The sequence below is a fragment of the Cebus imitator genome, unplaced genomic scaffold (assembly GCF_001604975.1).
Source record: "Cebus imitator isolate Cc_AM_T3 unplaced genomic scaffold, Cebus_imitator-1.0 Scaffold30, whole genome shotgun sequence".
Taxonomy (NCBI): domain Eukaryota; kingdom Metazoa; phylum Chordata; class Mammalia; order Primates; family Cebidae; genus Cebus; species Cebus imitator.
Window position 1 is genome coordinate 924,730 of NW_016107345.1, and position 27,549 is coordinate 952,278.

Consider the following 27,549-nt stretch of genomic DNA (forward strand, 5'->3'; position numbering starts at 1 on the left):
CTCCCCTTATCCCTTGTGACATCATCATCTCCCAGCCTCAAAACTGGCAATGACTGCTTCATCAGCTCTGGTCCCAGCCCAGGCCTCCCTCCCTTCTTAGCCAGCAGCAGCTGCTGGCCTCCTAAAGGGAGTAACAATTAGCCATTGGAGGGTGGCAGTCGGTGAGGAAGACAGAGCATGCCGGCCTTTGCAGTCATTGCTCTGTCACCTCATGTGCCACAGGCTTAAACCAATATGTGATCTTCCCTCTGGCATCCCCCTTTCCCTCTGCCACTGCTGAGCTGTGTTGTGTGTATTTGGCCTCTCCCTTCCCCACACCCACAACCATCTTTATGCCCTCGCCTCCTGTGTGAGCTTTGTGCACCCACTGCCTTCAAGCACCTCTCTTGTTCTTCCCTTCCTTCCCATGACCACTCCCTATCCCTAATGTGGGTCTCTCCCTGCTTCTCCCTTGAAATACTTGAACCTGAGTCCCTCTCCTCACCCTCATTTGTCCTTTAAACAATGGCCGGAGTGCATTCCTGGTTCATGTCCTCCTAGGGATGAAAAGGGGTGACATGGTTCCTCTTCATCACACTCTAGAACAAGATAGGTTAATAGGAGAAAAGCATAACACGTTTATTTAATCAAACTTTTATGTGATATGGGAGACTTCAAAAATGAAGACCCCAAGACCCAGGGAAAACTGTTTTTTATGCTTAGGTTTGATGAAGAGTGGACAGCTGTGTACTTTTTGTACGGACAAAAAGAGTATAATCCAATAGTAATAGGCTGAATGGGAAAACCCAGCAAGGCCTGTCTGTTCAGATTCTCCTTGGCCTCTCTGTTGTGGCATTTCTTCCTTCTAGGTGTGATGCAGACCCCCTCTGGAATGAGGGCCTTATGATCTCATGTCAGACAAGGGGAGGTCGGAGAATTTCTTTAGGGCCAGTTTCTAGATAGAAAGGCAGGAGGAGATCAGAGTAATATTTCCAGGGTTCATTGCTTTCTTTGGAGGAGAGGGGTTGCAGTTTTTCTGACCCATTTAGGGGAAGTGGAATTATGTTTCTTTGACTTGCTTTGAGGGAGAATGAGGGGTGAGAGATAGGAAGCAGAAAGTCAAAGAGTCCATGGTTCTGAGGCTGCTTCTGAGGTCTTTCCAGTGTCCTTTTGTTCAATGTACTCAGCACACCAAAATGCCATACTTTGGGGTATCATTTTCTGAGTCACAGAATCCCAGATACATCACTCTCCTCAGAGGCTCTGGCTCCCATGGTGCACTGACTGAGGCCAAACAAATGTTCATGACATACCTGAGCCTGAAAGAACAGTCCCCCTCCCACACCAGATCCTGGTCCTCCTTCCTTCCACCATAGGCAAGAACTCCCACCCCACCTCTCCCCAGCCCTCCTTGCCTTTTTCTGCCTTGCGCCTTTGCTTCTGCTGGTTCCTTCTCCACTATACGCTGTTCCTATCGCCCACCCCCATTATCCAGAGCCTAAACATCTCCCCCATTATGAAGCTTCGCTAGATAGGGCGACATCGCTTCTTTTATAGAACTTGCTGGACACAGTTGGGGGACCTAATACTGCATTGGCAGAAAGATGGGTGAGTGGTTCACATGACCTTTGGCCACTGACTTTACTCACCTGTGGAGGTGGACTTGGGCTTTTGCTTGAGAATGTGGGTGTACACACGTGTGAATACATTTAAAATGATCGTGCTTTGGATAAACAAGTCAGGATTTACCAGTGTACTTGCTAAGCACCTGCAGTGGACGCACCTGGGAAGCTTGAAACAGTCCAGAGTCCAGAGCCCTGTCCCTGACCTCAGAACCAGATGAGAGGAGCACGGGAGGGGGCAGGAATCTGTGTTTTTAATAAGTCCTTCTCTTTGATCTTCACATTTGGAAATGACTCTAGTAAGTGATCTCAGTATTAAAACTCTTAGAAAGCAAAGAGTTTTCATGAAGGAAATCATCACCTCATCATATATGTATGAATATGGATAAATATATGAGACTGGGGAGAAGAATCTGTGTATAGGGAGACAACTGATTGTTGTTTTAGGCACTGTATGTACCACAGGGTCTTATTCAATCCTTACTACTTACTATGAAGCAGGTTCTGTAATCCTCACCTTACAGATGAGAAAGTGGAGGCTCGGAGAGGGGAAGTAACTGCTGCATAGTCACAGAACCGGAGAGTGACGAGGTCTGTGTTTGAATCAAGGGCTGATGCCAAAGTCCAAGCTTGTGTCACCCTGCAATGCTGCCCATTTGTGAGCCTGGATTTTTTTTTTTTTTTTTTTTAACTTTCAAGGTCAGGTTTTCTTTAACTTTGAAGAACAGACCCCACTGGTTAACAGCTAAGCCCAATGTGTCTCATGATGCTCCCTAAAGGTGAGGCTCTAAGGTTCCAAGAGTGCTTCCCACTGGCCTTCCCCCTCCTCAGTATAAGCCCCAGATGGGTCTCAAGAGTTAATCTCTTCTACTCTATTCCTGATTAGGCTTGTTGGTGCTGGAGTGAAGCATTCCTGCCATGGTTTGGTTCTGAAACAGACTGGGGGAACAGAAATATGAGAGAGGCAACTTGACTTAGCCTATCCATAGTGAGTGCTGGAATGAAAGGAAGGCCCTGGCCCAAAACAGATGTCCAGGATTTTCAATGGGACCTAAAATTTTCCTACTCTGAGTTCAGATGCATCTTCTTTGAAAAACAATTATCAGTAGAATGAATATAGCCGCTACGAGTCTTTCATACTATATGTAAGCTAATTCATTCAGTTACTTTTCATTTGTGGAAAAAAATACACTGAGAATATCACATTTGGATAATGAGAGATTTAAATTATATTGTTGCTATCCATAATTGAAAAAGTGGTATGCACATATGGGGAATGAGTTCATTGCCTCCAAATCACCTTGTGGATTTGAAACTCTGCCGGGTGAAGGGGATTCCATGGTCTCAGGCTGGGCGTCTTTGCTACAGGACTTTTCAGAGCTTTAAAAATGCTAATTCTCATTGTACATTTCTAGGAAGGAGATATAGTAGTCCAAATTTCTAAAGTTTATTTGAACATAAACCTTCTCACAGAATCTTAGGGACTAATACTTCCTAGAATATACTTCGCAAAACCCAGGATCAAACATCATTAATAAATACTAAGCCCTTACCTGCACAGAATATTAACCCTTTACCTGTGCAGGAAACCCTATTAAATGACTCAGTCCCCAGTAAGTTTCAGACACAACCTCATTCTGTTTCTTGAGGGACAGAAGAGACTTTATTTGAGCCTGTGGTGAGCAAAGGTAAGCCTGAGTGGAGTGATAGTAGCGGGAAGGGGCTCTTGGGAAAGCTCTGGGAAGGCGGGGACAAAGGGCCCACTTCACTGGTCCCTCTACTTGGTCCCTGTCTGCCCCAGGAGAGGGGGTCTGCACCTCCTCAGGCAGCTCCCCTTCCTCTCCAGTGCCTCTCACTGACTGCACCAAAAAGGCCACGCATGTGAGAGGACTCCGCCTCCTCTGTTTTCCCAGCCAACATGTGGCTCCAGCCAGGCACTTTCCTGGCTCTCTTTCTCCAGAAACATGGCATGGTTGTTTGGGAGCACAGCTTGCCAGGAGGCCCATAGCACGGTGGCTTGATCAAAGGGCTTGAGCCAAGGCTGGCCCTGGGCCACATGGCTGGATTGCAGCCTTTCTATCCATCCCCTTAATCCCATTTAGGATGTCAGGAACAATGAAAAGATCTGATCGTTCAAATCATACCAATGTGTGCTAACACCATGCACTACTCCTGTGGGGATAAACCTGCTTTACAAAGGGAATGCTTGCCTAATGGTGGGACAGAAGGATGAGGGATAGCCTTTCACCTGCAGGACCCCATGAACTTAGGACCCTGTGAATGATCCATCACAAATCTGTCCGCATTAACCACTCTGTCCTTCCAGGTGTGCTATTCCATCTGTGTACCCAGCAGCAAAATACAATTCTGCTCAGAGTAATGAACCTAATGTTCTGAAGGCACCAGAAGGTTGTGGAAGTATAGACCTATCTCTACTTAGCATTTGCTTATCAGGACCCCTGAGACTGTGGAGAAAGTAACTCAGCAGAAGGATCAGGGCTAACAGGGACTGAACCCTTACCACATACCAGGGCCCGTTCCAAGTACTTTGCATGTATTAAATTGCTTAATTTTTTTTTTTTTTTTTTTTTTTTTTGAGACAGAGTCTCACTCTATCACCAGGCGCCAGGCTGGAGTGCAGTGGTGTGACCTTGGCTCACTGCAACCTCTGCCTCCCGGGTTCAAGCATTTCTCCTGCCTCAGCCTCCCAAGTAGCTGGGACTACAGGCGTGTGCCACCACGCCCAGCTAATTTTTTTGTATTTTTAGTAGAGACAGGGTTTCACCATGCTGGCCAGGATGGTCTCGATCTCTTGACCTCGTGATCTGCCTGCCTCAGCCTCCCAAAGTGCTGGGATTACAGGTATGAGCCACTGCACCTGGCCAAATTGCTTAATTTTCACAGTGATCCAGTGGAGATGTAGTTTTGTCTCTTCTCCATATTATGGTAGAGGAAAATGAAGACAGAGAGACCAAATGACAGGCTCATAGCTACCCAGCTAATAAGTGAAATGGCAGGACTTGAACTCAGGCCTCCTGGCCCCAGATCTTGTGGCACCTAGCATGTGGCTGTGGTTGAGAAACCACACTGAGTTTGAGTAGACATGTGGTCAGTGGCCCCCTCTACAGCACAGGGCTGATGGAGAGGGCTGGTTTGGGCCAAGAGCAGCTGGCACTGCAGATCTGTTGGAATAGCTCTGCCCAGCCTGCTCAGGGCAAGGTGCAAACTGGGAGACGTATATCTCCTGAAATAGAACTTTGGAGAAATAACATGCTATCCAAAGTAATGAGTCTCAAACGAGGGATGTTCAAGAATCAGTAGCAGATGTTGTGTTGGCCATAGAATGTTTCCAGCTAAAATGCCCTCCTCCCCGCCAAACCAACAAGCACACTAAGAAAAAAGAAACAAAATAAAAAATTGAAACAAATTAATAAACAGCAACCACAAAGCCATGTAAAAAACCACACAGATAGCCACCTCTTCTGCCTGTGGGTAAAACTGACAGCTCTAGAAATAAATAGAGATCGATACAAATAGTTTCAAAGTATGGGAGTAATTTTTGTTTTTCCATTTAATGCTAGGTTTCAGAGGAGGAGAATATATCTATCACTGTTACACACGCATTCTGTTTAAAACCCATCCAGATTCCTTCATGGGGCTCTGTCAAGAGTGGGAAGGTCCCCACAGCTGCTTCTTAAAGCCAGGAGAGAACGCTGTGTGGGCGGTGGGGAGGTCGTGCTTGGCAGGCCTCCCATGTCACCATCACTTCTTTTTGAACACTTGACGGCACACCTGGTCGCCACAGGTCAGCTCCTGCAACATCAAAGTGGGAGAGGGGCTAACAAACCAGGTCTTTCTTTTGCCCAGGCCTCAGGCCCTTTGGTGTCTAGGGGTGGGAGGTTGGAATAAAGAGGACACTTAGGCATTTTGGGCAAAGGGCATCTCACAGACCCAATCAGCAGGCATGCCCTGCAGGTAGCAGTAATTTGATTTTGACACTTGAATTGAGCTTGAATAACTATAAAAATGAAAAATGCAAAGAAATGACCCTCTTGGGCAGGATTTCTCCTACTCCCATGATTAAAGTAACGTGGCCTAATTTATAAAAGGCAGCGAAGCCACGAGGCAGGAAAGGACCTAGAGTGGAGAAGTGTTTGGAAGATACGGGCCTTAAAAGATGCTGGCCAGTGAGCTGCTCCTCCAGCCTGTGGGCTTTCTGCCCTCTGGTGATTAGAACATTTGTTGGCGGTGGCACAGGTACCCATAGGGTGTGAGCTGCAGAAGGGCCTTCCCAGGCTCACCTGTGCAGCCAAGAAGATATTGCTTTTCATCCAGATAGAAGGAGCCCCAGGCCTTATTTGACCCTCACTGATCCTTGAAGGAGGAGGGAAAAACATGAGTGTGGGAAGGACCACCACAATCATTGAAGTTGACTATGAATCCATTGTCTAAGCCACAGGGACTGCTGGGGATTGTATTACAATTAGAAAAATCCATCATCCAAACCAGAGCAGGTAGGGAAAGCCATCAATGGAAAACATGATGAATGCTTCCCATATATCATCAGCTGACATTGCCTTCAAAATAAAGATCTCAGGTGAAGCACGGCTGGCTGTGAAGGGTACCATGGCAACCTGAATACTGACATTGGAGCCAGGTACCTGCCTGACTCCAAAGGTGAATGAATTAATGAGTGAAGAGCCATTCATTGAATGAGCCATTCATTTACAAATGAGCAAAAAAGGATGGAGGAGTAAAAAATTTTTCACCATTTGAATGCTGAATCCATGAAGTGCCTTGAAGATTGAAGAATGAAAAATTAAGCTGTCTTGACAGACGTAAGTTATTTAAGGATATCAGCTATTGTTCCTGCTGCTCTGTTCTAGTGCTAAATTAACCTAAAATATTTTGGGGTCAGGAAGACATACTCATGGAGAGAGGCCAATGGCTGTAGCAGTTCCTAGCAGAGCGGGTCCCCTCTCGTCCCTACCCCACTCCCTCTCCCTTCCAGGCTCCCCTCATTTTGAGAAGGCTCTGTCCCACCCTCCCCCAGGGCATCTAAATTCTGCGGCTCACATTTCTCCCCAGCTGGTCTTTAACAGGCTCCCTGTATTTCTCCTTGGATCTCGGCTTCCTAACTCAGCATTAGAACTTTCTTTTGAATTGCAGCTGTTCACAGAAACAGCCATATAGATTTCTTCCTGGAGTCCCCTGAGCCAGATGGGAATGACTTTCTGACTATATGACCACATGCATTTGGCTGGAGCTCAGGGGAGGAGCGCAGGGTCATTTTTCTTGTCAAAGCGCCTGGCTAGGTGACCACAGTGGTATGTGTAAGAGCAATGGAAGGGAGCTGAGCAGACGCCAGTACTTACCAGGTACAGCTTGCCCCCCTCGACCCACTGCTTCCAGCCGCGGTTCTCCTTCTCCCCTTTTTGTACACACACAAGGGCATCACCTTCCCAGGTGACCAGTGTCTGTAAAGACAGATTCCCAGGCAAATCAAACGTGATCTTGAGGGACTGAACAGATCTAAATCTGCAGTTGCAATTCCTGCAGCCACTTCAGGGTCCTGCTTGTTCAAAGGGCAGAGCCCTCAGCCTCAGGGAGCCAAGATCTTTCTAATGTCACTTTCCACATACACCCTCCATTCCAGCCAAACCAGCTCATCTTGGCTTCCTCCGTTTTCTTTTAAGGAATTCTACTCTTCCATTTTTCCTTATGGTAAAGATAGCATTTCAAATCAGTGGGGAGAAGAAAAATTTCATTATATAATGAAGTAAAATTTCTGGAAGGGGAAAATACCTCAAAGTCAACAGAGAAATAATAAACTGGGGAAAAATGACAATATATCAGCAATTTTTAATTTTTAATTTTCTTATATGTAAAGGGCTCCTGTAAATCAATAAGAAAAATGTCATTATCTTAATAGCTCATGTTAACAAAGAACAAGAACCAACAGCTTACAAGGGGGAAAGAACCCTAGCAGATGGCTTCTAGACATAAAAAAAGATATTTAGGCTCATACGTTATAAGAGAAATACAAACAAAGACTTTGTTTTTCAGATGTGATCAAAGATTAAAGAGTTTGGTAATACACTGAGTTGGTGGGAGAGTAGAGAAGCAGGCGCTCTCTCTTATACGTGGCACGTGGGGATATAAATCTCTTTGGAGGGCAATTTTATATTACCTTTCAAAATATAAAATTGCATATACTTTTTTTTTTTTTTTTTGAGACAGAGTTTTGCTCTTGTTACCCAGGCTGGAGTGAAATGGCGCGATCTCGGCTCACCGCAACCTCCACCTCCTGGGTTCAGGCAATTCTGCTGCCTCAGCCTCCTGAGTAGCTGGGATTACAGGCGTGCGCCACCATGCCCAGCTAATTTTTTGTATTTTTAGTAGAGACGGGGTTTTACCATGTTGACCAGGATGGTCTCCATCTCTTGACCTCTTGACTCACCCATCTCGGCCTCCCAAAGTGCTGGGATTACAGGCTTGAGCCACTGCGCCCGGCCTGCATATACTTTTTGATCTAGAAATTCTACTTCTGGGAATTTCTTCCTCAGGAATCACACTGTGAGAACTGTCCATTGTAGGATGGTAATAAAGGCAGGGGAGCTCCCTAAATAATCAGGGGTTGTCTAGATGGCTCCGGTGCCAGGCTTCTTATCCAGAACCAGATGGATGGACCTTCTCCGGGTCCATGGGTTCCTCCTAGCAGCAATGCCAACTGGTTCACAGCACAGGGGTAGCAGCAGAACATGTGCTGAACATCCAGGCTACACTGGCCGGCAGGTTGGAGAAGCCATAGCCCTGCTGGATCGCAAGTGTGCTCAAACCCCTGTGCACATATTTATAAACAATTTACTCTTCAAATTTCTCCTCCTTCTGTTCTCCACTTTTACGCCTCTTAGTACGTGTTATAATCTGTACTACCCCTAGGTGGTCCCACAGGGCCAACCACTTTTGTGCCCAAATTAGCCACGCACTTCCTGAGATTATTACGTCATTCCCATCTGAATGGTTCTGTGTCTGTGCTGTTTTCGGGGATGCTAGCTGATTTTCTTCCAAGTCTGTGCAAACTATATTATGCCTCTCTGAACAATATTATGCTAAAGACCAGATGTTTATTTTCCTTGATATCTAGTAAACCCAGTTGGTGATAAACTGACCTGTGGTTTTTTTTTTTTTTTCCCAGTGTTCTCATACATTGGGGCCTGTTTTTTGGTTTTGTACAAATCTGTTTTCTACAGATCGTTAAATCTACCTATTTCTAAAATAATATTTGACCTTGACCATATTACATACTTTATGTGCAATTTTATTCCTCCTCATTTTACTCCCCAGTGCATCACAGCATTGTTTGTTACAGCAAAGGACTAGAAGCTTCGTAAATTCTGTCAGTGGGTGGCTAGTTAAATATGGCATGGTTCATCCCTGCAATGCAGTCATTGAAAGAATATAGCCATAGTGTATAGTTTAAGTCAAAAAAGCAAGGAGCAGAGCCAAGTGCAGAAAGTAGGGAGGGGGAAGTGTCTATGCATGTATATGTTTGTACATGCTTCCTGCAAGGAAGTGAAAGAAACCCTAAATAGTGATTGTCCCTGAGGAGAGAACTGAGTGGCTGGGGGCTAGGATAGAAAGAAAATTACTTTTGGATTTTTTAAAACCATCTGCATGTATTCATATTCCCAAAGCTAATTTGAAAATAAAATTCTACATGTTTTCTAAGGAAAAAAAAGGTCTCCTCCTCCTTCAGGGCCATCCTAAACCTCACATCTTTAAAGGTCTTGGAGAAGCTCAATTCATAGGTTACCTTCCTTGCTCTTCTGGGAGGAAGAGGTTGTCTGGAGTAATCATCTGTGATGAGCCTTGGACTCTGAGTTTTCCACTAAACAGATGACAAAGGACTCATGTCTTCAATTTAGGCAAGGACTGCATCTTCTGCCCTTCTTACTCCCAGTTTGTCTCACACGTGATAAACACCTAATACATGTTGGTTGAATTGATGCCCGTCTCCCCCAATAGAACTAAACTCCATGAAGAAGAGGCTGTATCTGCTGTTCATTTCTGCAACACCAGATTCAGCACAGTGACCAGTATTGTTGAATGAATCTCTGTTTGTTGAAACATAATCTTGAAGTAAATCCATTTGTCTCCTTGCCTTAGTTTCTGTGGTCCAACCAGAGTGCACACACATCCATCAATATGGACACTATATGGTCATTGCTCATTTACTTGTCTGCCTTCCCTAGAAGGCTTACAATGCCTGAAGGCAGGAGAGAGCATCTGATTCATCATATTATCACTAGCTACTTAGCCCTGGCATGTAGTAGAGGCTTAGCAAATTTTGTGGAAGGAAGGGAGGAGGAAGGAGAAAAATGTTAGTGCATGGGGCCTGTCCTAATATTTTGCTTTAATAACTCATATTGGACAGCAAGATTAAAAGTTGTTCTGACCCCAAAGTAAACTGGTTGCCAATAAATTATGGTAACGCTTACAATATTATAGCCTTACTCTTATATAAAAGTAATAAGAAGCAGAAAGAAGAGAATGGTTAAATGAACTAGAATTTCTCCATTTAATTTGCTTTTAGTTGGTGCCCTTCATCCCTGCTTCAGAAGAGATTTTAAAAAGAGGCTAAATTTCCTTAAAAGATCATCAGGCTGAGGAAATGGATACAAGCAAGGAAAGCCCTTGTCTCTTGACTAGGGGATGAAGAAGGAGTACATTCCAAGGGCAATAGCTATACACAGAATTGAAGAAGAAACCTGGGCCCCCGCTATGCTTTCCACTATCACAGTTTCCAAAGCTAACATTGCTTAATGCAGTCCTTTATGATAAATGAGATACAGGTACTGTATCAATGTTAAACTATACAACCCTGATAACTATACTGCAGTTTTACAAGAGAATATCTTAATTCTTAGGAAATACATACTGAACTATTTAGGGCTAAGGCATCTGATTGCTCAGAAAAGAATTGTATATTAGAAAGAAAGTATGTGCAAATGATAAAGCAAAGGGGGAAAATGTGGTAACTCTTGATAAAGAGTATACAGGTGTTCTTTGTTATGTTCTCATAACTTTTCTGTAAGTTTGAATTACTCTCCAAAATGTGTTTTTTTGTTTTTTTGTTTGTTTGTTTGTTTGTTTTTGAGACGGAGTTTCACTCTTGTTACCCAGGCTGGAGTGCAATGGCGCAATCTCGGCTCACCGCAACCTCCGCGTCCTGGGTTCAGGCAATTCTCCTGCCTCAGCCTCCTGAGTAGCTGGGATTACAGGCACGCGCCACCATGCCCAGCTGATTTTTTGTATTTTTAGTAGAGACGGGGTTTCACCATGTTGACCAGGATGGTCTCGATCTCTTGACCTCGTGATCCACCCGCCTCGGCCTCCCAATGTTTTTGGTTTTTTTTTGGAAAATAACAGCTCTTTAAGAGCACTGAAGGACAGTATTCACATGCTCAGCCCTCCTCATTGCACTTGCCCTCACTTAAGAGTTCTTGGATTTGCCTGCAGGGCCCTGGTCTGACAGCCCCTGGTGCCATCCCCTGGAGGAAGGTGGCTTCCCTGCTTGCCACCCCTCTTCTGGGGGCTCCCATCTTCTGCCATCAGAATGTCATTATTGGCTCTAACTGCTGTTGTCTATCCCTGCTTTTCCCTGCCCTTACTGTCTGCCCCAATTTCAATTACTGATTATTTATTATTAAGATATAATTCACAAAATATAGAATTCACCCTTTTAAAATACATTATTCAGTAGCTTTTAGTATACAAGGTTGCGTAACCATCACCATATCTGAATCAGGTGATTTTCTTTACTCCCCAAAAGGAGCCCCTAAGTATTAGCCGTCACTATTCATTTCCTCTATCCTCTGTCTCTGGGAAGCCACTTTCTATCCCTAAGAATTTGCCTATTCTGGACATCTCATATACATCACACAATATGTGGCTTTTTGTGTGGGGCTTCTCCCACTTAGCACATTTTCCACATTCATCCATGTTGTAGCATGAGTCTGTCCTTCATTCTTTATTATGGCTGCATATAATCCACATTCCATTACATGGATATCAATTACTTATTTTAATTTAATTTTACTTTGGGGTGGCTTGTGTGGTTTTGAAAGGGGCTTTAAATTCTCTTAGAAATCAGCTCAGATAGGAAGTTGGGAATACATAGGATCCACAGGAAGGAAGAAGAGGGTCCCTGGCTCCTCAGAGGAGAATTGACTCTGTGATCAATGTGGTTTCATTGCGTCTGCTCTGGGCTGGCATAGAACTGGGCACTACAGGGCACAATATGTGACTCTCCTCCACACTGCTGAATGGGGAGATTTCCAGAGGGCTCGTAGGGTGACCAAGTAGTTGAAACATGGAGCCCTGGGAAACAACAGCATGAGGAGTACCACACACATGCTCATACGTATCCTCACATTCTCACACGTGTGTACGTGTTCACTCAGGCGTGCCACCAAGTGTGGGTGACAGAAGTTAATCAGAGAGGCCAGGCATGGTGGCTCACACCTGTAATCCCAGCACTTTGGGAGGCCAAGGTAGGTGGATCACTTGAGGTCAGGAGTTCGAGACCAGCCTGACCAAGATGGTGAAACCCTATCTCTACTAAAAATATATATATACATACAAAATTAGCCGGATGTGGTGGCATGCACCTGTAATCCCAGCTACTTGGGAGGCTGAGGCAGGAGAATTGCTTGAATCCCGGAGGCAGAGGTTGCAGTGAGCCAAGATTGAGCCACTGTACTCCAGCCTGGGCAACAAGAGCAAAACTCTGTCTCAAAAATCAATGAATCACTCAAACAATCAGAGAAAGAGATTCACCCAGTCTCTAGCATCCCCTTCCAGCTGAAGGGTTCCAGTGAAGTTACAGGAAGTAGGTAGTTATTGGGTATCTGTTCTGCATGGCGATTCTCATGGGAATGACTCATTGTTGGGGCTGGGCAAACTGTCCTGGGTACGTCTTACCTGCTACCAAGGGTGTGTGTGTGTGTGTGTGTGTGTGTGTGTGTGTGTGTGCGTGTGCATTCACTCTGGCTTTCTGATGAGGCAAAGAGGAGGCAAGCTGTGGGAAAGAGGATTCTCTCTCTGTGCAGGGCTAATTGCTGATCCTGAAGAGGGGAGAAAATGGAACATGAAGAGGCAGAAGAAGGGTAGGAGTGGTGTTAACACGTGGAATCCATTAAGGGCTGGAAGGGTGATTTATTTTAGGAAGAGCAAGTTCCCTACCATCAAAGGTGACAAAAGATCAAGTCAGAGAGGACAGACCTGCTTTTCAAAAGCCCACACCCAAAATGGAAAGGCGAGGGAAAATGAATCATTTTGCACTGATTGGGTTGGAACAGCAGAGTGATGCAAAAAATGCCGAGACCAATTTTCCTAGCAACTCTGTTGTCCAATGAATTGGCTTTTCAGTCACATGGTTCACAGATTCTGAAAAGGCTTGTTGATCCGTTATCCCCTCAGGGAGGGGTTCCATAAGTGGACATTCCAGGGCCCAGAATCTTAAGTTCTCATACCAAGAGTGCTCTGATGGAAAACTTTCTGTCATGCTTTATATTTCCCTACTTTTCTTTAGCAAAGAACACTAAATGTAATTCAGCCTTGACTTGATGGCTGCGATTATCAGTTCTGCAGGACAACTTGTCTGAGAAATAAAGTATGTCCAGCTGTCTTGGCTTTTAAGTCATCACCAAATAATACTAACAGCTTTTCCTCTCCACCGCAGGAGAGGAGTGACAGCTCGTGCCCATTGCTTTGGGGAGAGTTGAGACCTCTGACTTCGAAGGAGCTCCTGGAAGCACAGTGTGAGAGTCTTGGGGTGGTGGCCTGACCCTGGGAATATCAGGACTCATGGTGAGAGGGAAAGGGCAGGGCGGAGGGTGTTGCTTGCTTTGTTGTGGCACCTGAGGGGCTGGCCCTTTGCCGGGGTGGGAAGGTGACAACACAGATCCCTGGGGTTGGAGTACTGAGCTCTATCCTCCCTCAGTTTGGGAGATAGGATAGAGGTTCCAGTGGCTGAGTTGGCACAGAGGGAAAGGATGCTTTGAATATTCAAACTGCCCACCTTGTACAAAATGCATGGGCATAGACAGTGAACAGTCAATTGCAACCATGATAAATGACAAGCCAGGAGCCTTTCCAAATCTTTTGGACTGTGTATCCCTGGGATTTGTTATGATGGGAAGGTTGGGTGGAATCCTTAAATACGACTGAGATTGGGTTTATCCTATTCCTGTTTGGTGGGGATTGACCAGGTGTAATTTGATTTGGAAAATCAAAAACAGGCACACTGAGCATGAATATGAGCAAAAGGGCTGGTTAACTGGGAAAGGATACCACACAGTAATGCTGGGGAGCGCTGCTGCTCCCCCTGCCTTCCCCGGCAACTCTCCACTTCTCCCTGGTGCCTCTGCCTCATTTGCAAACAGCTCCTGTGGGCAAGGGTCTGCCTTTTCTGCAAACTCCAGTTTTTGGGGTTTGAGATAACTCCCCACTCCCCTCTCAGAGTTGTTTTCTGCCGGCTTTCAGGATCCTACCTATATTGAATAGTTCAAAAAGTGAAAGTCTAGCCTTTTGGTACATGGAGGGTTGCCTAGATTATCCCATCGGTTAAGGCAATGCTAGGGCAGAAGCCACAAACTTGCCAGAGACTTCCGCAAGTTATTAGGGCTGGATAAATCTTGACTTCACTTAGCTTGCTGATGTCTTTTTAATTTGCATTATTCTTTTCTTAAAAAATGAAATCAGTTGTGCTCATCTATAATTGAGATGTTTTATTTATTTTATATTTGCTCTTTCTCAGAAGAATCATCAAAAATTACAATAATTTATATAAAAGCATCTGATTTATCTATGTCTCCTAAAAAAATCTGCCACCTTCAGCCTTCACTCCATGGTAGTGCTTGGCTGGTGCTGGGCAGGGCTGCCCCCTTTCCAGGTGCCCTTGCTCCCCAGAGGGTACAGATGCTGTTTTTCCCTGTGATATTCACCTTGCCCTCGTCCCTCTGCCTGCCAGGCCCATGGCTGTATATGACTCACAGGCCCCGGCCCGAGATCTTAGAGACGTTGAGCTCTTAACCCCTCCTTGGCCTGCCTTTTCCTACTAAACTTTCAGTAAGTGTTCATTGCCAGCATGGTTAAGGCCATCCGGATCTCCCTTTCCTAATTTTCCCCAGGTTGTATCTATCATTTTTGTTTCATCATGATACCTCACAGCCAGCCCCCACACAGAATGTGTGAGTGAGAAAGTAGTAGAGCCTCATTTAGTACCTTAACATGCCGGTTGTCCAGGCCCTTTGTGTGCTCGTCAAACTCTACTCCAACAGTGAAATCCACGTCGTAGTTGCGGAACGTGCTAGTCGTTTTCGTCTTGAAGTTATCACCATTTTGATCAATAACCTTCGTCTGAGTGAGATGTACTGCAATCTTGCGGGTGGCAAAATCAATATCTGTTGGCAAAGGGAGTTGTGGAGGTTATGATGTGCTCAGCCAGACTCATTCATTTCTTTAACAAGACCAAACATTCAAGACTAGAGATACAGGCCAGGTGTGGTGGCTCAAGTCTGTAATCCCAGCACTTTGGGAGGCCGAGGCAGGCAGATCATGAGGTCAAGGGATCGAGACCATCCTGGCCAACATGGTGAAACCCCGTCCCTACTAAAAATACAAAAATTAGCTGGGCGTGGTGGTGTGTGCATATAGTCCCAGCTATTCGGGAGGCTGAGGCAGGATAATTGCTTGAACTCGGGAGGCAGAGGTTGCAGTGAGCTGAGATTGTGCCACTGCACTCCAGCCTGGCGCCTGGCGACAGAGTGAGACTCTGTCTCAAAAAAAAAAAAAAAAAAAAAATGGCTAGAGACACAGATTGTACACAGCCTACTGTCTTTGTTTAAGTGGGAAATAAGCTTCCTACCTGTGGCCAAGTTGAGCATCTCAGTGAGTTGCTGGGGAAATCTAAGAGTCTCCTAGCACCTCCTCAGCATCCCTGATGGGAGGGAGAGGTAGCATGCAGGGCTCACCCCTAAGCTGCAGCTCTCCAACACACACACACACACACACACACACACACGCTCTCTCTCTCTCTCTCTCTCTGTCTCTCACGGCAGCTCTATTCTATCTGACCCATTGGGCATCCTCCTAAGAGTTCTCTGAAAATCTCATGGTTTAAAAGAAAAAATACTTTGGAAACCGCTAGTTGTAATCATGGATAAAGATGAAACTTATAAAACTTTTGTTAATGTCCACAGCAGGGAGGGATAGTTACAAGCTTCCATTTTAAAAAAAGTCAGATTTGAGCCTGATGGAATAATTTTAAGTAATATTAGCTACCTGGAAGGTCAAAGAATTATATGCCTGTCTCCTAAATTGAAAAGTAAGTTCAAGTTGGCACGAGCTGCTGCACAAATGCCGGCACCTGGCTGACCGCTCCTTCTCTACTATTTGTCGAGTATCTTCCACGTCTGTGAACTCACCAGGGGGTCCCAAAGCCAGTTCTCCTCTGAATCACCTGAGACTATGTAAAAATTGCAGATTTCTGGGTCTTATCCCAGGCCTAGAATCTCTGGATAGTAGAGCTCAGTGATTTCAGATTTTGAACTTCGTCATAGGAGGCTGTTTGGAGCAAAGCTTCCATGGTTTAAAAATTTTGAAAACTACGGTTTAAGTGCCTCCTTGTCACATCAGAGATGACGAAGTGAAGGCCTAGAGAGGCTAGTTTGCTTGTCTAAACATACGTGGCTGAAACAGCAATCACAGTGGCTTGGTAACTGGATGGATGTGTAGACAGATGGAGTTGGAAGGAGGAAACAGTGGTTTTGAGCTTGGATGATTAAGGTGAGAGCCAGGGAAGTAACTGAGGGAACTAGTTTTATGGGGAAACGTAGGGAGCTGAATTTTAGGTAAGCTGAATCTGTGAGCCATGCTGTGTGCACCCTTAGCAATATTTGGGGTGGCAATATAAGACACTCTTTGGAACTAACCAGGGATGGTGCCTCAGAGTGTGCCCTCCTTTGGGAAGCCTTCCTCATTTTATTCTTCAAACAAACCCACAAGGTAAGTTTTATTTTATCTTCATTTTACCAGTGTGGAAAAAACTGCTTCAAAGAAGTTGCGTCCCTTTCCCTGGATCATATGGTGAGGAAGCAGTTGAGATGGTACTTGAACTCAGGATAGTCTGTCTCCAGGGCCAGTGCTGTGTTCCCCAAGCTCTGGGGTAGCCCAGTGAGATCATCCCCATGAGTGCACTTTCCGTGGCTACTCAAGATACTGGTAACTTCTGACTCAAATTTCCCCTGGAGACGCAGGGGCTGTGGGATTCAGCTGGATGAGCCCTCCCTGCTTGAGGCGGTTTGTTTTCCAGAGCTCTTGCATACTGTCCCCCACCAAACGACAACTGTTTTCTAGGCCTAGAGGTGTATAATAAGTCAGAGCTGGAGCAATGGCACTCCAGCCGGGTACATTATCTGACGTCTCGTGCAGCTTCAGCTCTGTGGCTTACGGAACTGTATACGAGCACGTCCAAGCCACACAGCCCGTGAGGCATGGGATACGGGTCAGACGAATGGTATCTCGGCTGCCTTTGGTACTGTGAATTCTTCTAGTCTTCTTGGACAGTGTTCCCAGAGCCCCCACTTCCCCATTGTGTTTGCCATGAGGTGCAGCTCCGTAGGATGTTTGGTGAGAAAATAAGTTTGGGAGATGAGGAATTAAAACCAAGACAAGCTGGTTTCTGCCGTGTTGAATTTCATAGATTCCTTAACATAGGAAAGGTGCTTTGTAACTCCAAGTTGGAGGGAGAGTACAGGATGTAGCTTTTCAAAGTTTTAGGTGGGCATGGAACTCCTCTGTGGAGGGGTCCCCCACAACTTACTATGGAAAGGGCTCACGAAACCCTTTCTGACACATTTATCTCAGCCACCTTGGCTTTGCAATCATAAAATACCTGTTTAGTTTTTCTCTCTTCAGGGTAACTACTGGCCTGTTTAGGCAGGACCAAGTGGTCAAGTATTTCTTACTTAAAAAATGAGCCCCTCCTTAAAATTGCTACAAACCACTGAAGGGCATCTTCCTTGTTCTAGTGAGCACAAGCCCATACTTGTGGCAGGCAGAGGAGCTGGCAAGAGGCTGGCATGTCTCACTCCAGCCCTATTTCTCTCCTTCTGCCCCAAAGACACAGTCTAGCAATCCGTGACATCTGTGTGTCCAGCTTCAGTCCTGTCGCTGGATGCTTGGTTCCAGATCTAAAGCAGCAGAGGGCAGTGGCCGTATGCGGAGCTGTTATTAACTGCATTACCTTGTTGTGAGGATCAGTTGTGATGGCCTTTGGGAGAGCTTTGCCCAGAGGCTGGCAGCCTGTGGTCATGGCTCTGTAAATGGAGGCTGCCATAATCATAAAATCATTATGAAGCCCCTGATCTCACCAGCCAATTTCCTTAGAGTCCTTTGTGTTTTTCCATCTACCCCTTGAACAGTTGCTCTCTGAATCCCTGCCACTCTCATCCCAGCTTTCCAAGTCTCATAAGACACAGCCGCAGATTTGCCTCCTCCTACTCTTTCTTGCCTCCTTCTTTACCTGCCATTCAGGCCAAACAGTTTTATTGCCCTCTCTACCTGCCAACAGGACTAGGCATCTCCACCTGCATTCTTCATGGAGTTCGTTCTTCTTTCCTGCAGTCTCACCTCTATGAGGACAAGGACGATGCCATCCTCTTGCTCCATGTCCCCCCACACCAAAGAACCAGGACTTGAGCTTGGCACATAGTAAGTGCTCAAGAAACACCATGGATTGGGTAGTGGAGGCAGCAAGGGCCAGGACAATGATTATCAAAGTGAGGTTCCTGGGCTGGCAGCAGCATTGGCACCTGGCAACCTGTTAGAAATGTGGATTCTGTGCCACTGCACTCCAGCCTGGATGACAGAGCAAGACCCTGCCTCTAAATAAATGCATATAAATAAAAACAAAAGAAATGCAACACTGGGGCCCACCCTGGAGCTCTGTGGGCCAGGCTCTGCTTGTCCTAACAAGTCTTCCAAGTGATTCTGTGCATGCTAAAGTTTCAAACCATGGTATCAATGAGTAAGGGTAAGGGGCAGATGCAGGTACAACACTGTCTCTTATTTCCCAGCTATGTGACCTTGGAGAAATCACTCTTCCTTTGTGGGAAAATGAGGAAAAGAATGCTTACTTCAGAAGACTATTTACAGTGTGGGTTCAGTAAAAATAATGGTAAAATGCTTTACGTAGTACCAAGTAGCTTGTCAGTGTTCAGTGAACATTGCCATCCACTCTTGACCTTGTCTGTTTGGGTCAAGTAGGGACCAAGTCAGCATTCAGTCTAGAATGAAATCCTTGGGTCATATTTATGCATCGCCACAGCTGTCTGCACTTCATGTTTTTTAAGGGACTTGGACTCCGCAGGAGAAGTGGGAATGGCGGCTGATAACACTCCCTTGCTCTCAGAGCCTTGGTCTGTCCCACAGTCATTTTATCCAGCCTGGTGAAACTTTTCTCTGCGTGGATCAGTTTCCTCACTCTGTAGTTTGGTGATGGGTAGAACCAACTTTAGCTCCTCTCGCCCTTTGTTCTGAGATCTGAGCTGTATTAAACCATACTTCTGGAACAATCGTTGGGAGATGGGAAAGAAAAAGCATAGGTCATCTGTTCACCAGAAAGACAGGGGAGGGCTCTAGGAAAAACCACTAAGGAAGAATTAAAAGTGACAGAGAAATTTAGAACTGAAGTGTTCCTCTGAGAGCAAGTCTGTTTCCACTCAATGGATATGGAAACTGAGGCCCTGAGAATTTAAGTGACGGTTCAGAGACACCCAGTTAGGACAGCACTCTTGACAATTTCTTTACACATTCTTTTGCTATTTACAACTAACCCCTCCCCACTACTAAAAATTATTGCTTGTCCCTGGTTGCATAGAAAGGTAGATCATAGCTAAAAATATCTATTGCTGAGAGAATTGATTTGTCCTGGAAACACCATCCCTAGTCAATCTTTCTGACCAGTGCTGGAGGAATCTTATTAGAAGACCATGCAAATGGAATCAAGCATCACTTCTCTTCTGAACTGAAAAATGGCTTGGCCTCTTGGCCACCCTTCGGTGTTTGCACAACCCAGTAAATCATGTCGCCTCTGCTCTGCCCCAGGGAAGGCAGCCAAATGTTCTGTTGGTGGACTCATGATATTTCTAATCCAAAGGGTTTAACTGCAGTTGTAGAATGAACACACACACACATGCACACACACACACACGAGATTATAAAAACACTTCTTCTCTGTACTTTGCAGAGAAAATTATGTTCCTGGTATGGTACTGTAACAACAGGGTTATCGAGTATGTTTTATCTGCTTTTCTGGATTAAAGGTATCTCTGAGTCTGATTTATAGCCAGGTGAAATGAATTTCTATCTCAGAAGGAAAGGTCCAAAGTCAAGGTATTTCTGAATAATATATATGGCTTTTAGCTGCAGCAGAAGGAAAAAAAAACAACACTGACGTGACTTTATTAAAGCATACTTTTCATAACTGCATTTTGAACAATACAAGCCATAAAGGTGAAATATGAGTATGCAACTCAACATTAAAATGCTTTGTAATGTGCTTGTGAAAAAAGCTAAAGCTGCAGGCGAAAAGGGCAGGTGCTCTTTGTAAATTAAACAGCAGAGAGGCACAAGTATTCATCATATGAAATCTGAGAACCATTTAAAGTGCAGCTTTGATGGGCTTCAAACTTGGACTCCTTAATTCTCAAATCGTTGGCACTCTTAGGCAATTGTGAGAAGCAGAGTGGAAGAGCAATTTTCTCCTTTTTTCCATGCCACTTCCTCCTCAAGGGAATACATTTAGAAAGGAATTAGACGGATCCCTGCCTGCCTCCTCCTCTCGCTTCCTCCTATGCACTGGGGGCAGGCTGGACACCCTGGGGAGGCTCCTGCTGCACAGTTTCTCCTCCCCATTCTTAGTCTACTGCATCCTTAGGGGGATGGAGATTAGGGTGGAGGTGCTGCCAACACATGCAAGGGGAGACCTGTACCAAGGGATGACCCCCAACATTGCTTGGACTTTTTCTATCTCTCAGCATTTCCCCTTTGAAAGTCCTACCAGGTACCACATGGTTCAAGTAGAGACTTTGGCAAGGTGTATAACTTCATTGACTTGTGAGCACCACCAGGAATCCAGATTTTATGAAACAAATTCGTCATCGGAGCATCAGACATCTATCTATCTATCCATCTATCATCTATCTATCTATCTACCTACCTATTCATTTTCACCCAGGGACTGTGAATGACTCTCCTGCAATGTTTCTGAGGGTCCTACCTTTTTACTTTGGAGGCCTTCATCTGGACAAACTTGTTCACAACGAAGCTCTTTCTTCCCTGCCTCCACGTTTCATACCCCCACCAAGGGTAGTGCTGAGGAAAGGGTGGTGGGTGTTAGAAGCAGATAGCCCGGGCTCCTGTCTTAGGCTCCATCATTTCCCAGCCACACGTGGCTGAGCAAGCCTCTCCACTTCTCCGGCTTCCGATTCATCACCCCACAAAATGGAAAGCATTTCTTCTGTATGTATCTCTGACTGTACCCTGAGCTCTATATCCCATATCAAAGTACCAATGTTAACACTCCACTTGAATGTGTAACAGATATCTGAAACCCAAATATACAAACTAGAATTCTTAATGCATAGTCCCTTGCTATGGTAATCTGATACTTCCCCCCTGACCCACCCAAACTCACTCCTCCCATGACTTCCCCATTTTAGCCAATGGAATTGTCATCTGCCCAGTTATTCAGGCCTAAGCCCGGGACCCAAATTTATTTCTATCATCTCCTCTCACTTCATATTCATCTGCAAACCCAGCCCCGTGAGCTTTATCTCCAAAATATATGCTGAATCTGTCCTCTTTTCTCCAGCTCCACAGGCACTGCCCTAGCCTAAGCCATGGTCATTTCCTGCCTGCACAACACAGCAGCCTTCTAATAGGTCTCTCGGCCCCTCTGCTTGCAATCTCGCCTTCCTATGATTCATTTTCCATGCTATGGCCATAGTGATCCTTAAAGAATACAAACAGGATCAGTTTTTCTTCCCAGGATACGGCGGGTGTGTGCTTTGCCTTCTGCCTACCTCTCCACTCTCACTCCCCCACTGTACTCCGACGCCCCAATCCACACACTTCCAACCCCCAGCACCAGCTTTCTCAAACCCTTGGGCCAAAGCGATCCTCCCACCTCAGCCTCCTGACGAACTGGGACCACAGGCACATGCTACCATGCTCAGCTGATTTTTTTATTCTCTATTTTTTTGTAGAGACAGGAGTCTCACTTATGTTTTTCCTAGGCTCGTCGTGAACTCCTGGCGTGAAATCACCCTCTTACCTTGGCCTCCCAAAGTGTTGGGATTACAGGCGTGAGCCACCGTACCTGGCTTCATGTTCTTAAACACACCCAAAGTCTTTGCACTTGCTGTCCCCTGTGTCCAGAATAACACTTGCCAGCATTCAAACCTGGGCCCTACTGTCACTCTCTCAAGTCTTCCCTGACCACCCATCACACTCCACTCCATTACTCTTCTTATTTTCCTCCCAGCACTTACCACTACCCCAAATAATCTTAAACTACTTGTTGGCTTTGTCTCCCCACTAGCATGCAAACTCCATGCTGGCAGGGAACCACCTCCTCACTTCTCACTATATTACCAGTGCCTAGAGCACTTCCCAATGTGTCATAGGTGCTCAATACATTTGTTGAAAACTGAATTCACTAAAACAAAGCAATGTATATAAAACTCTAGTGTGATGCGTATCATGGTATGAGGATAATTTGTGCACATGCTTACCCATCATGCTAGACATCGGGCTCTTAAATGGTTAGGATGAGATTTTGCACATGGCACATATTCGGGAAATGTTTCCTGGCAGACACCACTTAGGAGCTGTCAGACTTCAGTCTCTCCAGGCTCCCCCTTCCTAGTGGAGCTTTCAGAGCCCCACTAGAACTTCTAGAACTATTTGCGATAGCCACTGCACTAAGTCTGTGCATGTTTATGTAAATGAAAAAGATGTTCTTCATAGAAGATAATCCTCACCTTCTTTTGTGAATTAAGAAATGATGGGTTTTCCTCACATAGTTACAACTTATGGAATAAAAATTTCCTAGAAGAGGTATAAATTTAACATTATCTAATTTTTGGACACATGCTTCCCCATCTTCACTGGTTAAAGTTATATGATGGTTTTTTCATTTTCGGCTGACTCTTCCTCCTCCAGTCACCAAATCCAGTCTATTTCCTGCTCTGGACATCTCCCTGTTCACCCTTTCTGGGTAATGCTCTCAACACCTTCCCAGGGCCATTGTAACAACCTCTTCAGCTCTCTGACAGTCTGCTGGTCTATTCATTTCAAGGCTGTCGGAGTGAGCATTGACAGTGTCTCCCTCCTCTGCATACAATTTCTTCCCAGGCTCTCCCCTTGCAAGGTGAAGTTAATGTGTGACATACTGACTTAAAGATCCTGTTGCTCTTCCAGACTCTTCTTTTGCCTCCTCCTTGCACTTCACCCTCTGGTAATACAACTCCTTCTGGTGTCCCAGGCCCATGCCTGTGCACATGCCCAAGGGGGTGTGCTTGACTCCATCTCTGCTTGGAGAACTCTTGTTCTTCCTTCAAAACCCCACCAAGAAGTACTCAGGAAGCCTTCACTGACCCCATGTACTGCAGCTCCCTTCACCACCATGCACACACCTATTGTTACTATTGTTCTATTGAAACTATAGCCCCCTTTGAGCCAGGGCATAGAATCTCAATTGGCCCATTTGTGGCTGATTATATTTTCTTAAATGGCTGCGACAACACTTTTCATCCCACATGCTGTTCTTACAGTACAACTTTGACATTCATCCCACTAAGAGGTGGGGTCTATGTCCCTTTCCTTTCAATTTAGGCAGGCTTCTACCACTTCCACCAATAGAATATGGTGGAAGTGGTACCTGGTAGTTTCTGAAGGTGGGTCATAAAAGGCCATGCATCTTCTATCTCTTCTCTTTGGACACAGCCAGCATATTGTGAAAAAAACCCAGGTCACATGGGGAGATCACATGTAGATGTTGAAGCTCCAGTTCAGGTCTCAGCTGCCAGCCAGCACCAATTGCCAGACATGCATGTGAGTGAGGAAGCCTGAGATGGCTCCAGCCCCGGCTGCTGTCCAATTGCAACCAAATGAGAGCCTTTGAGCAGGAACCATCGGGGTGAACCCAGTCAGCCTCCAGAACCATGAGAAATAACAATTTAATGACTGTGGTTATTTCAAGCCACTACATTTTGGGGGTGATTCATTGTGCAGTAATAAAAAACAGGAATAGCGTTTGTGCATGGCTGTAACTTAAGTCCTTGCGAACAGACTTCAGGACTGGTTCTGCTTCAGACGGCACCTTCTAAAGTTTTGGTGGAGGAGTTGAATGAGTCCCACCTGGGCAGAGTTAATGGACTCTCTCCCAGCATTCTTTCACATTACTGGTAGCTCCTTATATCTGTCCTCCTTGGTCTCCCCTTTAAAATGAAGACTACCCCACCAACTCCTTCATCCCCTGATCTGACCTGAAGGAGGACCTACTTCAGGACATGACAAGTTCCTCAGGGCAAAAGTGTTCACCAACTGGTTTCTTCATTGTCACAAAATTATCTGGGGCCTTGAGAAACACCAGGTGCCTAAGAAGGCAGGAGAGGAAGTACCATTGACCCTTGGCTCACTCACCTTTTGAACTCTTAATGATGTCATTTGTGGCAAGCCCAAAGTTTTCCATGATATGTTACTCTGCAGTGTGTGGAGTGAGTCACTGGCCTAGCGATAAAGCCAGTTTACTGCCCAACCCCACATCTCAATAGAGTTGCTCTTTCCTTACTGAACCAACAACTCAGGCCCACAGAAAAAGTGAACTCTCTAGTGCTGGGGGTTAAAGTATTAGAAATCAATAATTCTTAGACAGGGAATAGGCATCATCCTTAACTCGAGTTACACATCTGGGGATGTCTACACATGCTCTTCCCAAATGTCCAGGGTCTCACTGCTCAAAAGGGTAAAGAAGGCAAGCTTTGTTGACATCTCAGTGTTGGGAAAGCAACTCTGCCTTGTGGCCTGGGCATGGAGGGAACTGTTGAAATCTGTTGGACTGCTTTTAGCAGGTTAGATTGAAGGGGTGGCTCTACCTCACCTGCTTCTAGCTGAACTCCTGAGACCTGTCTTCAATCACTGCCATGGCTGCCCCACCCTTTTTCCTATGGCAGGTTGAAAAGAACAAGGGGTCCCACCTCAATGGTGATAAGATGACTCTGGGTGAGGCATTTCTGCACAGGGTATCATGGGCTTGAGCAGGAGCAAGTTCCTGGGGTCCTGAGACACTGGGCTGTCAGCAGCTAGGTAAACCAGGCACCGACAGACCCACACTCTGGGTTTAGCTAGTAGTGCCACCTGTGGTATTAATCTTAATCAGTGGAGTGTCAGCCTAACACTTTATACTGCAGAGATTATGGGACAAAGAGATCAAACAATTTTCTCATTATAGTGAAATCAATGTAATGTGACTTTAAATTGGAAGTTTTGGCTGAAGCTTTAAGAGACAATAAATATTTGACACCAAGGAGAATTAGGAAGTTCAATCTGAAACCTCAATGATGAAGATATCCAAATATCACATTCACAACTTGTTAGCCCCTCACTCACATTAAAGGTATAAGTTGGTATGAAAAGAGTCCAGAGGAAGGCTGTTGTTAGAGGAAGGGTTTCTTGGAGAGAGCTGATGGTGTACTCTGCATCCTTCCAACCCCCAGGAGGAGAAAGAGGATACTGGGAATGCTGCGTCCCACCTTAAGCCTAGAGAGTTGGGCTTTAGGGGTTCACTCTGCAGAGCTATTAAACTAAACAGAGCCTAGATTTTAAATCTAAGTCATCATAGGATTTCTTATTATTTAAGTATAAGCAGCAAAATACACAAGATTTCTTTCTAATTATATTACTTGACTCTGGCTTATTCGGCATACTGCTGAATCCTTGAAACTTCCAAATAACCCTTGTTAAATACTTTCAATTGCTCAAAACCACAACTATATCCAATATCACCTAGAGGGACAGATAAGGCTGGGGCTGTTATCCCTAATTGGCAGATGAGGAAACTGAGGTTCCAAAAGGTTAAAACACTGGTTCAAGGTCCCAGAGCAAGCCCTGGGCTCTAGTCGCAGCTACGCTGACCCTTCTGCTTTGGTATCCTCATCTGTATAATCTTGTTCAGAATTCTGGTTCTGAGCTACGCTCCAATCCATTTACTCATGTGTAGAGTCAGAATGCCATTTCTGCTGGCCACTCCTGGTACTGAGAAACACAGGTGCAACAGGGTTGAGGATGGGGCTCTGGTAGGAGGAGTTTTGTCTCTTTCTTCCTTCCCACACGCATATTGAGGTAAAAATCCTGCTAACCAAATGAAAAAGAACACTACTCGGTGTTGGAAACCTGTCTAAAGAACATGAAGAAAGCGCTTAGCTTATGGAACTTATCACAGCTCTCCTTGTTCGTTGAGATGGTGGACATTTTCAAACTAGAAGTTTATCACAAAGAAAACCTCATGATTTCCACTCTTGGAGAGACCGCCCACCATCATATCCAAGTTACTATTGGGCCTCTAACTCCATCCACTGCCATTTTTCTCATTCTACGTGTGGAGGAGGTTCCAGCGAAGTAACTCCGTATGTGGAGAACTTTGAAGCTAGAAGAGGAGATAAAGACGCTGCTGAGGGAGGGAATAAGGATGTGCCACCAAAGCCCCTTTCTCAGCACCTGGAGCACAGCAGCCACCCAGCAACTGTGAGCTCCCCTCTGTGGACCCACTCACTCTGGTTTCAGGTAGAACCCGTAGGCGGACAGGGCTGTGTGTTTTCTGCCACCTCCGCAGGGAACCCGTCCTGTGGTGAACTCAGGACACACTCATTGGCAGCCCTTGGCCTGGTACCCAGTTCAGAAGTCAGATAAGCAGTGGGTTGTTTGTGCTATCTGACAAAAGCCTCTGTGGCCTTCCATGAGCTCGATTTTCCCTAGGCTGAGAGATGTGCTAGCTATTTCTTTTCTGCTTCTCTATTACGAGACTGATAAAAGAGCAACACAGGGGTCATTGGTGGATAATACAGGTCCGAGTGGTTATTAAAGAGATGGAGGTCACAAGCCAGGGGAGTGACTGCGTTACCCTCTCAAACTGGCTTCACTCTCTGTGGGTGTGTCCTCCTAACATACACATTCAGTGTATGTTTTCTATGGGCCAGGCACTGTGCCAAGGCATCCTAGACATAGTCTCATTTATCATTATTCCCAGTTTCCAAATTAGAAAACTGAGCCTCAGAGAATTTTTATGATCTGCCTAATGTCGAACAGCTATATATGAGGCATGAGGATTTGCACACAGGTCTCCCTAGCAGCCTGCCTGGAGGGCCAGACCACAATACTCCCAATAACAGCTTCCCTCCCCATCCCATCTCCTCCTTACCCAGGGCCTTCATGTAGCCTTCAAAGTTTTCATTACTCTCCATCTCCCAGGTTCCATTCTGGTCCCTTGTCATGGTGGTGGCCTCTAGTTCAGTGAGGGTGTGTGACGGATGGCAAGGAGCAGTCTGCAGGGAGAATGTGTTGGAATGAGCTGCTTTTATAGCCTAGTGGACCAGGTTTATGACTCTGAAGATAATAGGTTCAAAGGGCAGAAGCACAACTCAAAAGAACTTTCCCTTGCAAAGTTCAGCAAGACTATGGGCAACCCAGGAACAAAGTCCTGGTGTGGCCAGGCATGGGCGTCCCAGTGTCCTGCACCATAAACAGGGCCCTAGAACAGCTCAGTTTTTGGCTGGTTGAGTCCCTACAGGGCCCCTTGTCCCACACAGAACATTTCATC

The 27,549-nt window shown here is 45.5% G+C and overlaps 1 protein-coding gene across 1 annotated transcript; it reads right to left on the reverse strand.

The window, feature by feature from the left end:
• Positions 1 to 5,137: 5,137 nt before the first annotated feature.
• RBP2 (retinol binding protein 2) lies at positions 5,138 to 27,288 on the reverse strand. Its single transcript, XM_017523710.2, has 4 exons — positions 27,151 to 27,288; positions 14,892 to 15,070; positions 6,977 to 7,078; positions 5,138 to 5,414 (listed from the first exon to the last, which is right to left on the reverse strand). Exons 1-4 carry the CDS (start codon positions 27,221 to 27,223, stop codon positions 5,364 to 5,366), a joined length of 405 nt encoding a protein of 134 aa, XP_017379199.1. The 5' UTR covers positions 27,224 to 27,288; the 3' UTR covers positions 5,138 to 5,363.
• Positions 27,289 to 27,549: the final 261 nt, after the last annotated feature.